Consider the following 17,661-nt stretch of genomic DNA (forward strand, 5'->3'; position numbering starts at 1 on the left):
CATCCCCAACAGTATCTCATCTGCAGGACCAAGAATAAGTTAGGAGATAATGATGGCAAATTAAGAAAAGGCAGCACATTAATCATGGGTGAACTTAATCTTCATATAGATTTAGTTAAGAATGACATAACATGAGGTTATAGTCCAACAGGTTTATTGGAAGCACTAGCATTGCTCCTTCATCAGTTAGTTGTGGGACAAGAGGATTGGGAGTGGCAGAGGTTGCCATGACAAGGAATTCAGGTCAGCTTCCTAGAACAATATAGTTTGGATCCAACTGTGGATCAGGATATTTTGGATCTGGTGATGTGAAATGAGGCAGGTTTAATAAATTATGTCACAAAATAAAATCTCTCAGAGGAAACAGAGATTGTAAAATGGTAGAATTCGGCATTCAAATGAGGGGGAGGAATTTGGGTCAGAAACAGCGGTAGTAAGCTTACATAAGTCATTACAAAGTAATGAAGGTACAGCTAGCTGAGTGGTCTGGGAAGGAATTTAGTTGTAAATTCAGTTGAGGAAAAATGGCAGACATTTAAGAAAATAGTTCATGGCTCACAGCAGAAAATATATTCCATTGAAAGCAGGATTCCAGGAAAGGGATAAGCCAGCTGTAGTTAACCTGGGAAGTTAAAGATAGCATGAAATTGAAAGAAAGAAAACAGTGCTTTAAGGGCTCATCCCTAATTGACTGTGAACTAAGTCACTTGCTAGGGCCATTTCAGAGGGCAATTAAGAGGCAACATTATTGCTGTGGGTCTAAGAGTGCCATGTAGGCTAGACCAGATAAGAATCACATTTCCTTCACTGAAGGACATTAGTAAATGAGATGGGTTTTTACATCATTGTCAATGTTTAAATGGTTGCCATTAGGCTCGGTTATAACTATAGATTTTTCATTGATTCAAATTTCACCATCGTCTATGGTGGAATTCAAACCAGTGTTCCCTAAGCTTAAGCTTGGTTCTTTGGATTACTAGCTGAGTAACAATGCACTACGTCATTACTCAAATGGCTGTGGTTGAAAGTCAGTCATCTTCACTGAGGACATCACCGCAGGGGTTCTTCATGGTCATAATCTCGGCCAAACATCTTTAACTGCTTCATCAATGACCTTCTCTCCATCAATAAGGTGAGCGGTAGAGATGTTTGGTGATAATCCAATAATATTTAGTATCATTTATGGCTCCTCAGATAGTGAAGCAGTCATGCCCATTTGCAAATTGTCATGGACAATGCCCATGCTTAAGCTAACTAAATAACATTTGCACCACAGAACTGCCAGGTAATGATCATCTTCAACAGTTCAGAATCTCACCATTGCCCTTAAACACTGAATGGCATTACAACTGATGAGTCTCCTATTAATGATACCTTAGGGGGTTACTGTGAGAAGATACTGAACATATTAATGGACTAAACATATTAATACTGCGGCAAAAGCAGGAGGTCAGATTTAGGCATCCTACAGCAACTAACTCACCTCCTGACTGCCCAAAGCCTGTTCATCATATACAAAGCAAAGGTTCGTAGTGTGGTACCCTTTACATGTTTAGATAGGTGCAGTTCCAACTTGACACCATGCAGGACAAAGCAGCCCACTTGACTTTGGGTGTGGTGTTAGTCACTCCCTCCACCACCAAGGCACAGGATCAACAGTGTATGCTAGCGAAAAAATTCACTAAGATTCCATAGACAGCACTTTCCAAACCGACAACTACTACAATCTAAGGAGAAGGGCAATAGGTACATGGAAGTACTACCATCTCCAAGTTCTTTTCCAGACATGATCCTTCACTGTCACTACGTCAAAATTCTGGAAGTCCCTCCCTAACAGTGTTGTGGGAAGACATACACCAACTGGACAGAAAACAGCACACTACCATCTTCTCAAGGGCAATTAGGAATAGGCAATGAAGACCATACTTTCTTTATGAAAAATATCACTGAGAAGTGACAACCAATGTCAGGTGATTCAGGAAACAGTGAGGAAGAAAATACCTTTTTGAAGATTTAGGATACTGCAAAACAAGAGATTACCTGTTCCACCAAAAAAGACACTCTCCAAGAAAGAAATTCAAGGGAATAAAAGTTGTCCAGTCACTGCAAATAAACTAATCTTGGTTGAGCAGTTGTGACGGAAACCAAGAGATTAAAAGGTCCTCCTGTTTTAAAGGGACCTACAGACCATATATTGTCAGGAAAATAATCAAAGACATTGTCTTTAATCCAGTATAACACCAGTCTTCTAAATCAAAAGAAAACATATTGTAATGTGGTCTTGAAACCTCCAAATCTGCTGGTTGTAAAATCATATTTTTGGGGGGTTGAGGTGTGGCAGTGGATGTAGTGGTAAATTAAATAAAGCACACAAATTTACAAAACTAATAATGAGGAAAAAGCATGGAGGGAGATGCTTGGAGGAGACTAAAAAAGTTAATATTGAGGAATGTCATAAGCACCACCCATTGTGTCATATGTACTTGCAAGCAGAACAGCCTAGGATTGCAGAAGAGCAAGACCTAACATTCAGATCTTTCTCCGTCTGTATACCAACGTCTACCATATCAATGTAACTTGTTACTAGTTATTCACATGCAATAAATTACTATTTTCAATTCAGGAACCTCTTCTAATAAGGCAAATGAGTGGATTTCCTCAATCACACAAGATCAAGTGGCCTGTATATCATTACATTTAAGGAGTATGACAGTAGCAAATCTAGCAGATGGTGAGTGCACACGCACCATGTACGGTCACAAGTTAAAGTTAAAAAGGAAGAGTTTAAAATTCTTGGAGTATTTTCCAAAAGACGTGAGTTTTGTGCAGGTCTCATAGTTAGTTGTGTTACTAGAGTTCACCAATTGCTATACTGGTGGACTCAAAATTTACAGCTATAAAATGTCACAAGGTTACTGCCTCCAGTTCTTAAGACACAGGTATTGCTGCTTTTGACTGGCAAAATGCATTTAAAGAATAATGACAGAGACCAATACAGCTGCTTTACCATTTTCCAAATAGGATGCTGGGGCTTAAACATGGTGGTTGTCATCAGGGTGGTTGTACTCACCCACACAATTACGAAAATGCACTTTTTGATCATCTCAGGATTGGGTGTTGACACCTCAGACTAGAATATGTCCTTTGGCTCTTTCAAAACAATGTGAGAGTTTAAATCCATAGATTGCATCAGAAGACTTTGCAGGTTACATCATGCAGCATCTTACTGTCAGAGAGTCACAGATGTCTTCAACACCGAAAAAAGTTCTTTGGTTCAGAGTCTGAGCCCAACAAAAACAACCATCTTACTCTTCCAATCTCATTTTCTGACACTTGGCATTTGTTAAAGTTTTACTTTCATTAATATTCCAGTACATATTTTAGCAGTTAGAAATATGATATGTCTTTATCAGCATGACTGCATTCTTGATCCATTCAGAGCACTTCATTCCCCAGAACCAACAATGCTATTTTCTCATTCTGCTGGAAATCAAAAAAATTCTCTTGAACATAATTCAGGAGCTTTTCCTCTCCTCTGTTCCTTACTCTAGTATTCTTAATGATCCAAAAATATCCTGAAGTCAGCCATTAACATCATTCTATAGTCATTGCACTTTTCTGTAATTATTCTTGTAAACACATTCCTCTATATTCTTCCCCACCGGTTGTTGGCCTGTAGAATACCAAAGTTATGTAATGGCAGCTCTATTCAATTTAAACTCTTAGTGATTCAGTCTTTGACCAATCATCTCTTTCCGACTGTTTATTAGTTTTACTAATCATTCAGGGACGCAAGCAACAAAACCAAATAAGATTTGAAAAATTACTGTAGCAAAAAATTATGTAATTACAGAATTTCTTTCTGATCTGTAATTAAATTAATATCCTTCCAGGCCATTTCAGACAGACTATTCTTCAACTGGACACTGACATTAGTTTTCCCTTTGTTGCCTTTTATTCCATTAAGACTGCGAAGCGAATCATTTATATAAAAAAATCATCAAAAGGAACCTCAGCATTTCAGAATTTATTACATGCGCTGCATGCATTGAAGGAATTAAATCCACAGCAGAACACAGTTTCAATGGATTATGTGCATGCAATGCAGAGTGAAGAACTATGGCAGGACTTTCCAAATTTGGGGTCAGAACTCAGAGCCGTTTGGGGTCATAAGCTAAGATTTTGGAGTTGCAAGATCCAATGCAAGAACGGCCATCACAGAGCTCTGACCAAGTTACAACAACCATCCTCCTGTTCCAACAGGTCTTCACTCAGTTCTGAATAGGGATTGTGACAATTTTCAAGATTCAAAATGAAGCTACAGAGAGAAAACAAAAACAAATTGCTGAAGAAATCAGGTCTGCTGAGTTTCTCAAACAATTTCTGTTTTTGTGTCAGATCTTCAGTAACTCTAATTCTTCGTTTTATTCATGAGAGAAAACATTTGGGAAGCACTAGACTATGGCATATTTCACAAACCCATTTTCTATAAAACCCCATTTTAACTCACCATAATCTTCTCAAGGGCAATTAGGAATGGACGACAAGTTGCCTTTACCAGAGTCAGCATCCCATAAACAAATGTATGCATTAAAAAATTAATCTAAAATCCCAAAGTAGCACTATAACACAGTATGCCATTAAAATTCAAGCATTATACATCAACACATATAAAATATGTAAAAATGACTTTTTAAAATGCTCTGCTTTCCATATTCTACAGTAGAAAATTCAGTGAATCACTACTTCCGCCATAACAAAGTTAAAAATCACACAACACCAGGTTATCGTCCAACAGGTTTAAGGGAAGCATTAGCTTTCGGAGTGCTGCTCCTTCGTAGGGTGGTTGCAGATGAAGGAGCGGCGCTCCAAAAGTTAGTGCTTCCAATTAAACCTATTAGACTATAACCTGGTGTTGTGTGATTTTTGACTTTGGACACCCCAGTCTCTAAATTATGTTCACCATAACACTTACCCCAGCTTGCTTTCCCTCATTCATTTTCACCGTTTGCATTCCGACTCTCACATTTAACCTCCCTACACCTTATCCCTATTCAGTCCACATTCACTCACACGTTCCCATCCTACTACATACACTTCTCTCCATCACACTACTTATGGGGTGTAGGTTTGCTCGCTGAGCTGCAGGTTTGATATCCAGACGTTTCATTACCTGGCCAGGTAACATCATCAGTGGCGACCTCCAAGTGAAGCGAAGCTGTTGTCTCCTGCTTTCTATTTATAGGTTTGTCCTGGATGGGGTCCTGGGGTCTGTGGTGATGTCATTTCCTGTTCATTTTCTGTGGGGTTGATAGATGGTATCTAGATCTATGTGTTTGTTTATGGCATTGTGGTTGGAGTGCCAGGCCTCTAGGAATTCTCTGGCATGTCTTTGCTTAGCCTGTCCCAGTTGAAATGGTGGGTTTTTTTCCCTCCGTGTGTAGCTACGAGGGAGAGAGGGTCGTTTCTTTTTGTGGCTAGCTGGTGTTCGTGAATCCTGGTGGCTAATTTTCTTCCTGTTTGTCCTATGTAGTGTTTCTGGCAGTCCTTGCATGGAATTTTGTAGACGACGTTGGTTTTGTCCATGGGATGTACTGGGTCTTTTAAGTCTGTTAGTTTTTGTTTGAGAGAGTTAGTGGGTTTGTGTGTTACTAGGGTTCCGAGGAGTCTTAGTAGTCTGGCTGTCATTTCTGAAACTTCTTTGATGTATGGTAAGGTAATAAAGATGATATATAAAAGCTAGAATCATTTTCTGATCTTTAGAAATATTCAAGTTTTTATCTATAATTCTCAACCTCAAAAGGGGAAGCTCATTCTTTGAGCGCGTTTAAGGTATAGATTGATAAATTTCTGATTACCAAAAGCATACAGGGGATGGGATGGGTAAAAGATGTTGAAGTGTTTAATTAGCTGTGATCATATTGAATGGGGAGGGCCATGGGCTCGAGAGGTTTAATGGCCGACTCTGGTTCCTATGTTCTTATGAAATATTGATTTATTCGGGGGATAAAAAGCCAGATTTCAAACTCCGTGCTTCAGCTCCGCGCCATGCCCCCAACTCTTCTCTCCCCTAATTCCTCTCTTCCCACCAATTCCCAATCTGCAGCCAGCCCTGCAGCACATCATGGTTCCCAAAGTACCTACTTTTCTACCTGCAGCACCATCTCCTTCCTTCAGTCAATGGCAACTGCAGTTCCTCAACATACCTGCCAGGAATTGGGAGCACATCCAAATCTAATACTAGTCCAGTAGGCAAAGGCACAAAACAGCCAAGGTAGAGGCAGTGCAAAGCAACAATTTCTGCCAAGAGCAGGATTGGTTGGGACTAGCCAAACTGGAAAATCCCACCCTACCTGGGCTGCAGCCAGAGTGATGGCCTGCAGTTTGGTCAGTACCAAGTTACTTGACTAGTAACTGGAGAAGATGATTTAGCTGTCCTGCAGCCAATGGAAGCAACCAAGGAGACAATCTGGTTGTGTAGTCTGCACACAACAGCAGTGCTACTGGGAGCGTACTCTTTACATTTCCCGAGTTGGTGGCAGATTAATGAGGGGTGATGCTCAGTGACTAATCCTTGGACTAGGTGGTGAGAGAAAAAGAATTAAGTTGTGGATTTGTTCGCTGAGCCAGTGTGTTTCTCAGCAAAACATTTCGTCGCCTCACTAGGTGACATCATTAGTGCATCTTTGATAAGGTATTGGTGGTCTGATCCACCTGGTATTTATATGATTTGGTTTTATTTCCATTTCTGTATCTGAGTTATTTGTGTATGAGGTCCAGTTCAATGTGTCTATTGATTGAGCTCTTTTTGGAGTAGGTTTCAAGGAATTTTTTCGCGTATCTCTTTTGTCTGTGCTAGGATGGTTACATTGTCCCAGTTGAATGTGTCTCCTTCTAGGTTGTATAGTGATTTCTTCTTTAGGTTTGTCCCCAAGTACTAGAGGATCAATCTTTTGGGGTGCCCATTTCGATTAAATCCTTTTAACTCCAGAAAGCAGAACTATTCAAAGGACTTTAACAAAGTGGATACCCCAAAAGCACCATCTTCCGGTACTTATAGGAGGAACCCAAAGAAGAAAACACTACACGACCAGATACGCGAGCGACCATACCATATATAGAGATAATACCCAACTGGACGGCACAGTGGATCAGTGGTTAGCACTACTGCCTCACAGCACCAGGGTCCCAGGTTCGATTCCAACCTCGGGTGACTGTTTGTGTGGAGTTTGCACATTCTCCCAGTGTCTACATGGGTTACCTCTGGGTGCTCCGATTTCCTCCCACAAGTCCAAAGATGTACAGGTCAGGTGAATTGGCTATGCTAAATTGCCGATAGTGCATGTTAGGTGTATTAGCCTGCGGGAAATGGGACTGAGTGGGTTATTCTTCAGAGGGTCAGTTGGGCTGAAGGGCCTGTTTCCACACTGTAGGGAATCTAATCTAATCTAATCTACTCAGACCCTAGGAATCTTACTGGCACATAAACCAGTAAAGACCTTCCATCAGCTCCTCACCAAGGTTAAAGACCCGACACACACATCCAACAGGATGAACATTATCTATAAGATACCCTACAAAGACTGTGAAAAACACTAGATAGGACAAACAGAAAGAAAACTGACTATACGAGTGCATGAACATCAGCTCGCCACTGCCAGACATGACCAGCACAAACTCATTTCCAACTACACAGACAATGAAGGACATGAGTTCACCCCTCCACTTTTCTTCCCTTCACCATCTTACTTAAATACCAGTATTTAGGAATAGTTAGCACAGAACCCTGCCCTTTTATGAGTTGCAAAAATAAAAGAAATAGGAGTAGGCCATTCAACTTCTCAAGCCTGCCCTGTTATTGCAATATATATATATATTGATACGTACCAGAGTAGGGTGACTTAAATACTTTTCATTGTCTTTTTTGTGAACTTACAAGTGACAATAAATTACTATTCTATTCTCAATGTGGTTGATGGTCCCTGTTGTTCATTAATTGTTTCTACATGTTTGTGCTTACAGAAAAGCAGAGTAAACTTAATTTAGATTTTACTGTATTACCTCATAATCTCACCATATTTAATATCTTATCTCTCACTTTAGTACCGTCTCCTTACCCAAAGTCTTGTTTATCTTTTGTAAATTTACATTTAATATATCTCTGCTTAGTTTAAACTCTCAACATTATTGACAAACAGTTGCCAATACCGGAGAGCCGTCCCATTTTTACCATCAGTCCAGCCATGTATTTATATGCTCTGCCCTCCTATTTTTACAATCACCAAGACATCATTCAGATAACACATGTGGAATGAACTGCCAGAGGAACTGATTGATCCAGGTATAGTTACAACATTTAAAAGACATTTGGTAGTTTACATGAATAGGAACAGTTTGAGGGATTTGGATCAAACAACAGGATCTGTTTCTGTGCGGTATAACTCTATAACCTTGAAATTTACTACTTTTGAAATGGTCTGTTCAAGTACTTCTTTACTCACTGAAATCTGCTTGCAGAATATCTCCCTTTCTATCTGTCTGTGGAATCAGTATGGACAAGAAACTCCTCTTTAAAATGCGCTAATGTAAAGAAAGCTTTGCTGTCACCCTACTAACATATCATAATTGTGTTGGATATATTTTAACACATCAGAACTCAAGCTTCCTAAAGCACAACAACATTAGCAAGGCTACCTTCTGGGATACTGACATCATGAATATCTTTTGGTTCCTTGAGCACTTTAAAATTAGCTTTGGACATAATGCTTGGGGCTTTAAGGCAACTGAAAGTAACAAAGAACAAATTTCAATGCCATCAGTCTCCATATTTAATACATCTCCATACATCTGCTGCCATTTCCACCTCCAGGTTACCAAAACCAAACACACTCCCTCCACTCGGAGAAAGTGAGGACTGCAGATGCTGGAGACCAGAGTTGAATATGTGGTGCTGGAAAAACACAGCAGGCCAGGCAGCATCTGAAGAGCAGGAGAATCGATGTTTCGGGCATAAGCCCTTCTTCAGGATTCCTAAAGAAGGGCTTATGCCCAAAACGTCGATTCTCCTGCTCCTCAGATGCTGCCTGGCCTGCTGTGTTTTTCCAGCACCACATTTTTCAACTCCCCTCCCTCCACTGTCAAGATTCTGCATGAATTATTCCCCAAATGACATCCTGGTCCAAATTTCCCCACTCGCCCATGTCACCTTCCCATCCAGCAATCACAGAAGTAGTAATGATTGCCTGTTCATCTCCTCTCTCTCCCCACCACACCTTCCAGGTGAAGCAGTTTTTTACATGTACTTCTTTCAATCAAGTCTACTGTATCTGCTGCTCATAATGCAGTCTCCTTTAATGAGGCTCAGCAATCACTTCTCTAGCTTCCCACAGAGTTCTCGGGTACACCTGATCAGGTCCTGGGGATTTATCCACTTTTCACCATTTCAAGACATCCAGCACATCCTCCTCTGTAAATTGGACATTTTGCAAGGTGTCATCATCTATTTCCCGACAGTCTATATCTTCCATATCCTTTTCCACAGTAAATACTGATGCAAAATACTCATTTAGCATCTCCCCCATTTTCTGTGGCTCCACGCAAAGGCTGCCTTGCTGATCTTTAAGAAGCCCTATTCTCTCTCTCATTACCCTTTTGTCCTCAATATTTTTGTAAAAACCCTTTGGATTCTCCTTAATTCTATTTGCCAAAGCTATCTCATGTCTCCGTTTTGCCCTCCTGATTTCCCTCTTAAGCATACTCCTACTTTCTTTATATTCTTCTAAGGATTCACTCTATCTACCCTATCTATACCTGACATATGCTTCCCTCTTTTTCTTCAACAAACCCTCAATTTCTTTAGTCATCCAGCATTCCCTATACCTACCAGTCTTCCCTTTCACCCTGACAGGAACATACTTTCTTCTGGATTCTTGTTATCTCATTTCTGAAGGCTTCCCTTTTTCCAGCTGTCCCTTTACCAGTGAACATCTGCCTCCAATCAGCTTTTGAAAGTTCTTGCCTAATACCGTCAAAATTGTCCTTTCTCCAATTTAGAACTTCAACTTTTAGATCTGGTCTATTCTTTTCCATCACGATTTTAAAACAAATGGAATTATGGTTGCTGGCCCCAAAGTGCTCCCCCACTGACACCTCAGTCACCTGCCCTGCCTTATTTCCCAACAGTAGGTCGGTTTTGCACCTTCTCTGGTAGGTACATCCACATACTGAATCAGAAAATTGTCTTGTACACACTTAAATTCCTCTCCATCTAAACCTTTAACACTATGGGCAGTCCCAGTCGATGTTTGGAAAGTTAAAATCCCCCACCACAACTACCCTATTATTCTTAGAGATAGCTGAGATCTCCTTACAAGTTTGTTTCTCAATTTCCCTCTGACTATTGGGGGGCCTATAATACAATCCCAATAAGGTTGTAATCCCTTTCTTTTTTCTCAGTTCCACCCAAATAACTTGCCTGAATATATTTCTGGAAATATCCTCCCTCAGCACAGCTGTAATGCTATCCCTTATCAAAAATGCCACTCCCCCTCCTCTCTTGCCTCCTTTTCTGTAGCATTTGTATCCTGGAACATTAAGCTGCCAGTCCTGCCCATCCCTGAGCCATGTTTCCGTAATTTATATGATATCCCAGTCCCATGTTCCTAACCATGCCCTGAGTTCATCTGCCTTCCCTGTTAGGCCGCTTGCATTGAACTAAATGCAGTTTAATTTATTAATCCTACCTTGTCCCTGCCTGCCCTGACTGTTTGACTCACTTCTGTTCCCAGCTGTACCTATCTCAGATCGATCTCTTTCCTCATTATCTCCCTGGGTTCCACCCCCACCGTACTAGTTTAAATACTCCCAAGCAGTTCTAGAAAATTTCCCTGCCAGTATATTAGTCCCCTTCCAATTTAGATGCAATCCGTCCTTCTTGTACAGGTCACCTACACCCCAAAAGAGATTCCAATGATCCAAAAATGCGAATCCTTCTCCCATACACCAGCTCCTCAGCCATGCATTCATCTGCTCTATCTTCCTATTCCTGCCCTCACTAGCTCGTACCACTGAGAGTAATCCAGATATTACTACCCTTGAGGACCTCCTTTTTAAATTTCTGCCCAACTCTCTGTAGTCGCCCTTCAGAATCTCAATCTTTTCCCTTCCAATGTCATTGGTTCCAATGTGGACAGTGACCTCCTACTGGCACCTCTCCCCCATGAGAACATTCTGCATCCTCTCTGAGACATCCCTGATCCTGGCACCAGGGAAACAACACACCATTCTGCTTTTTCTCTGCTGGCCACAAAAATGTCTGTTTGTACTCTGACTACAGAATCCCCTAACACAACTGATTTCTTGGAAGCCAACATACCCCTCATTGCATTAGAGCCAGTCTCAATACCAGAAACTCGGCTGTTCGTGCTACGTTCCCCTGAGAATCCATCACCCCCTACATTTTCCAAAACAGCATACCTGTTTTAAATGGGTATATCCACAAAAGACTCCTGCCCTAGGTGCCAACCTTTCCTGGAGTTAACCCATCTATGTGACTGTACCTGAGACTTCCCCCCTTCCTATAACTGCCATCCATCACATACTGTTGCTGTTGCAAACTCCTCATCACTTCTATCTGTCTCTCCAACCGATCCACTCAATCTGATAAGATTCGCATGCAACAGCATTTATGGCAGATATAAACCACAGTAACCCTTAAACTCTCTTTAAACTCCCACATCTGACAAGTAGCACATATCACTGCAAAGGCCATTTTTGCTCCTTCACAATCTACAAACCCAGAAAATATTACCATCTTACTCCTGTACAAACACTGCCCCAGGTTAAATTAATAGCTATGGCTTATATTTTAAGTTTAATCAAGAGACTTATCTCCAAAAACATATAATCAAGAAAGAATCCACTATACTTACTACTGCAGCCTTTCTCTTGGACAGACTTAAAACAACCATTAACTTATCTGATTCTGTGCTGTGAACTTCGGCCAACAGTTCCTCCAAGATTAATTGTGAATTTCAGAGTTTGTTAATTTTCCCAGATGCACTCCGATGTCCAGGGATACACGAATTCAAACAGCAAAGGCGGTAACTGTGCAGGTTTTCTCTCTCCTGCCCTCAGCATTTGCTTCCTTTGTATGCTCTTCTCCCTTTTAAAACTGCTGTTGTTTTGACTTTTTTTCCCCAAAGTTCCAAAACAATGCAACAGCATATAAAACATATAATTGCTACTCCTGGAATTCAAGGAAATCACCTCCAACGCCTAAAATACCTAAAAGAAAAAAGGAGCAGCTCTTACAGCCAGAAAGTTTTCTCATCCTTCATCTTGTTCTACTTGTTTCTGCAAACACACACACACACCATCTACATCTCAAACAAAACACTACACTCCTGCTCCTTTTGGTTCCAAATAGTCATGTGGACTTGAAATGTTAACTCGGGGGGAGGGGGGAGAGGAGGAGGAGAGAGAGAGAGAGAGAAAAATACTAAACACCTGGCCTCTATAGGCATATGTTTGGGACAGTTTTGCCCAATGACAGACATTGATCAGTTTTTCAATGAGGACCAATTGTGTGTTCAGGAGTGCTCAGTATAACAACTTAAAGTCTTATGGCACAATAGTAGTACCCCTACCTCGGAGCCAAAATATCTGGGTTCAAGTGTGTAATGATACCTTGAATAGGTTGATTAGCAAATAAAAAACTTCAATTAGATCAGCCCGATGATCAATTTACTTGATTGACTGTTATTCAGGACAAAATCAATTATAATAACTTCTTGACCGACTCCTAGACAAGAGGCTACAGTTTGGTGCTTGCACAATACAGCAAAAACATCTTGTCAAAGAGAAAGAACCTCAATCCTGCTCTCTCTCCTCAAGAGTGCAGAAGTAAAAGATTCTGAATAGCTGGCTCTTTCCCACCTTCCCCTGCGCCACCCCTCCCTTCTCTTTCTCTCTCTCTCTCTCTCTCTCTCTCTGCAAACTCTCTTCTTGAAAGAGAAAGTAGAAAAACCACCTTCAGAGACATGAGAGTTGCTATATTTACAACCTTGTGTCCTTAAAGAGCTGAAAGGTAAACTATCTCCCATCAATGTTTGTAGTCAGATTTGGTGCCAAAACTGTACTTCACTGACTTTTTTGTTCTTTTCCCACCAAAATATTTGTGAAATGTCTGTTTGTGTGTATGCAATTTTTTTAAGAAGGGAGAAGACTTTAAGTTATAGGTAGAAGTTAGCAATTTGTGTTTCTTCATGCCATTCCTTACAGCCATCTAGTTGCAATAAAGTGTGATTTTCTTGTTAATGAAAAGGAATGGTGTGCACTTTCTTGCAATTTGAATTAGACAGTTCAGTAAACTTGGGCTTACTCAAATTTTCACATTTGTCACTTCTCTGGTTTTAGTGGGGCTTGCTTTCCAGCACACTACTCTAGGAGCTGTGACATGTTATTTCCATTTCTCATTTATCCTAAGAATCATTCATATTGTAGTTAAACACTGTCATATGGCCATGATAAATATATAGTTGAAAATGTGTTGCTGGTTAAAGCACAGCAGGTTAGGCAGCATCCAAGGAACAGGAAATTCGACGTTTCGGATGAAGGGCTTATGCCCGAAACATCGAATTTCCTGTTCCTTAGATGCTGCCTAACCTGCTGTGCTTTAACCAGCAACACATTTTCAACTGTGATCTCCAGCATCTGCAGACCTCATTTTTTACACATGATAAATATATATGCTACCATCTTCATATTTTGCAAGATCCATCTGCTTGTCCTTCACTGTCAAACAAGCTGGGTCACTATCCTCACTGTTAGACAGCTTCTTTAAATTGTAAAGTATATATCTTTTATAGCTTTCCATTCATTGGAAGACAATTTGATCCAATCCTTCACTTCTCTAAGATAATTATTCTTTAACTGTACAATATTTTTATCATAACATTTTATTTCAGACCTGAAGACGCATGGCACGTTTCTAAGCCAGCATTAGATTCTCATTGAGGAAAATAGCTCAGCATTTAAAAGGAGCTATTAGCTTAAATCAGAGAGAGTAAAATTTTGTCTTACTTTATCCAGGCTGATCATTCAAAAAGGAGATACTAATTTTATTGCACACAGGGATGGACTGTGTTAATTCCACAGATCCTCCATCTACTCTAAAGCAGTATTTAATGTGGAGAGTTCCATGTCTCCTAACCCACTGCAATTTACTGATGAAGAAAAAGCTGAGTACTATCTCCATCTGATAATTTTACTCCCCAGGATCATGATATCCTGAAAATGTCCAAAATATTTATCTTACCATTTGGGACCCGAAATTTCAAAGTCCTCTCAAAACTCGTTGCCCTGGTTCAAAACCACCTCCCCATTATTTAGACCTTTTTAGTTCAATCATGGGATGTGGGCGTGTATTTCTAATTACTCTTTTGCAGTAGGAGACTTCGAATTATTATGTCATGCTCAGTGAGTCCCTACAGTAGTAAGCAAGGGAGAAATAATAGAATGGTTACAGTACTTTAGGAGCTATGTGTCCTGTCAAAAGCTCACAATTTAGTAGCTGAATACACCTTTCTAGACATTATCAATGAATATGTCTATTTCCAGTTACATTTACATGATATTCTCCAATAATGTCCAATACAGACATGTGGAACCATGTACAGGATAGTCCAAAACCTAACAATGCAATTTCCTAATAAATGCAAAAACTGAAACATAGTTTATTGAAGTACCCCTCCTGCACCCTAAACACATTGAAAGATTTTGTGGAGACTGCAATCTCAAATGCTTATTCCTTAAAATCAAAAGTTCCATCTTTACTCAGAACTTATAAAGCTCCTTTTTAAAAGGACAGCTGCAAAACCTTATCCATTATGTGTTTAAGCAATCAGTTCATTCAGAGCAATATCTCTCTTCAAAAGACAATAAAATGTGACATGAGATAATTTTACGCTTATGAATTTTGTTTGAATGCCCTCCAATTCTACCACCTTTATGCATCTAATCTGATTAAAGACAGCATTGTCAACATTTTAAAAACTATCAAACCTTCTCTAAACTTACACTTCTTTAAAATAAATAAACTTTTGACTGGAACAACAGTTGGATTACTCTTTCACCATGATATTTTCACTAATAAATAAAACCACAAGAGAAATCCAAGAACAAAAGACTGAATTGGTTTATAAGATCAAACCTGTGCAGAGCACTAGTTCTTTTATTTCAGACTGAACTTTAGTTTGAAAATGTAATTGTTGTCTCTAACAACCAACTGGCACATTAATACAAATACTTAATTTTTACACCTTTATGCTTTGCATAACCAACAAAACATCCCATTCATAAAATGAGTCTAAAAAGTTTAATATCATTGTTGGAAGATCTTAAAATCAATAACTTAAGTTGTGATTAGTAAACCAGATATTTGAGATGTTCAAGTGCTTCAAAAGCTTAATAATATAGAAAAACCAGAAAGGATGTCTTGATACAATCTCTAAACTTGGTCTTGAAATAAGAACTATTAAGACAAGTATGCAAGACACCCACTATTATGAAGCTAACCTGATCAATGATGGAATCCAAGGTACTAAGTAGCAAGTATCCTCGACCCCGAACTAGATATTCTCCCAATGCGACCACATGACTTTCTTCCTCCTCTTCTTTACACTCAGATCTTTGAACCACAGCATTGCAAAGCTGATGCACATCTGTCAGGAATTCCCGTGCCAATGCGTTACAGGCACTGCTCATGTCTGAGCTGTGGAAAGAAGCAAGACTGTTCAGAACATTTCATAAGTAAACATCACAATCTCCTGTCAGAACACTAATTACCTTGCTGCTGTACATGAAGGATTTGGCTTTTGTAGTAATTACAGTAATAAAATGTTCAACCTTTAACTTAATTGACAGACAGTAGTTGATCAAAATGTCAGTCTTTCAAACAAAATCTCTGCATCAAAAATTAAATTTCATAGTACATGCCATTTAAACAATTTCTGAAATCATATTCAAAAAGGTTGCAACTTACCCTGGTTTTTACCTTGCTATCATATATACAACCATATGAAAAAACTAATTTCAAAGCAATAAAAGATTATCAAAGTTAAACATTTTATTTTTCATATTACTCAGGCTTCTTGTTTCACTAGTTAGCTGCAGCTTCCAGCTCTCTCCCAGATCCTGATTTTTATTTAGAGCTAATTATTAAACTTCTCCACCTCAAATCTCAATGATATGAAAAAACTAAGCTGCAGGCTCAGAAATGGTAAAATCACATGGCATCATGTGATATCACATGGATGATCTTTTCTGCAAAATAGCATGACACTGTTTTATTCATGTTTATTTATTAATAAAAGACTGTAGCTCCCCAATAATGGAAGCATGACTGTGGCAAAGAAGTCTGTTTAAAAGTATAGCTTGAAACTATTCTATATTGTACAGCACCAAACATCAGCATATTTATGCTGAAATGCTAATATAATAAAGAAACTTAAACTCTGATACACATCTTTTATCTAATATGTTCTATGATGACGTTATTTCAAAAGTGAAATAACTATATCCCATATTTATGAATTCAAAGTACCATCTCCAGACCCAGATTGGATTAAGAACAAATTTATTGAGCATGTTGTTAGGTGTTGTAACACTTCTCTTTATCAACTAAGTAAGAACAGATTACTGCATTTTATAATACTCGTTTTTACATCATAAGACGGTTAACATTAACATGCAAATGTATTAACTTTGGTGTCAAAAACATTTATTTGAGTTGACAAATGTTTTCTCAGTTCCTTGCTAATCAGCTGCTGGAACTTGTCACTAATAACACCAGTCAGCAAGTCAATTATGTAGCAATGCAATTAGCCATTCTACCTAGACTCAAATGTGTTTTTGTCTCAAAAATAGAATCACATCAAGTGGTATGGCTCCACAGCTACCTCACTACAACAATCATCATTCATGACTCAACAAGTGAGTTTTTGACTACAGCAGAGAGCATCTGAAATACCATACAAAGCCATGGGTCAAGTGATGGAAACATGATTAAAATGGCTGGAGACACAATGGTGTGAAGCACCTCTTTCTCAACTGTAAAAATTATGACTTAACGATTGTGATACCACCCATAATTAACATTTGCAAGAATGTCATTTCACATTATCAGTGTTTCTCAATTTATTTAATTGAAAATAGGGATACCGCACAGTTCTGCTGAACAGAGATGCTGTCTGAAGTACACAAAGAACAAGATTGATAAGCTAAAGGAATGGAAAGTCACTACTCCATATTTTCAGGATCTGAGACTTGTTTCATCATCAATAATAATAATAATAATAATAAAGTAAAGAGCTCAGATAAACCATATAACCAGAAACATTAGGAATGTATAAAAGTCAAAATACATACGTCCCAACTCTTTCCTCTCCAAAGCTGAAAGTGTTCTCACCTTACAAGACTATTCCAATCTTTCAAGTGTATACATGTTGAATCTCCCCCCGCCCACAACCTGACTTCTGCCATAGTACTGAAATAGTTATAATCAAAACCACAAACATCTTATGAGCTGTCACAAAGGTAAACTTTCTCATTTCAGTCTATGTGACTGACATCATCTTCCTCTAAAACGTCTCCACTGACATC

General features: G+C 39.2%; 1 protein-coding gene across 3 annotated transcripts in view; it reads right to left on the bottom strand.

Annotated features, from left to right (window-relative positions):
* lyst (lysosomal trafficking regulator) overlaps window positions 1–17,661 on the bottom strand; it is a 338,776-nt gene that overhangs the window by 224,279 nt on the left and 96,836 nt on the right. For all 3 annotated transcript variants that reach the window (XM_060852679.1, XM_060852671.1, XM_060852686.1), the window contains one exon: window positions 15,577–15,772. In XM_060852679.1, coding sequence (XP_060708662.1) covers window positions 15,577–15,772 — 196 coding nt within the window. The remainder of the gene's footprint in view (window positions 1–15,576; window positions 15,773–17,661) is intronic.

The sequence above is a fragment of the Hemiscyllium ocellatum genome, chromosome 3 (assembly GCF_020745735.1).
Source record: "Hemiscyllium ocellatum isolate sHemOce1 chromosome 3, sHemOce1.pat.X.cur, whole genome shotgun sequence".
NCBI lineage: Eukaryota > Metazoa > Chordata > Chondrichthyes > Orectolobiformes > Hemiscylliidae > Hemiscyllium > Hemiscyllium ocellatum.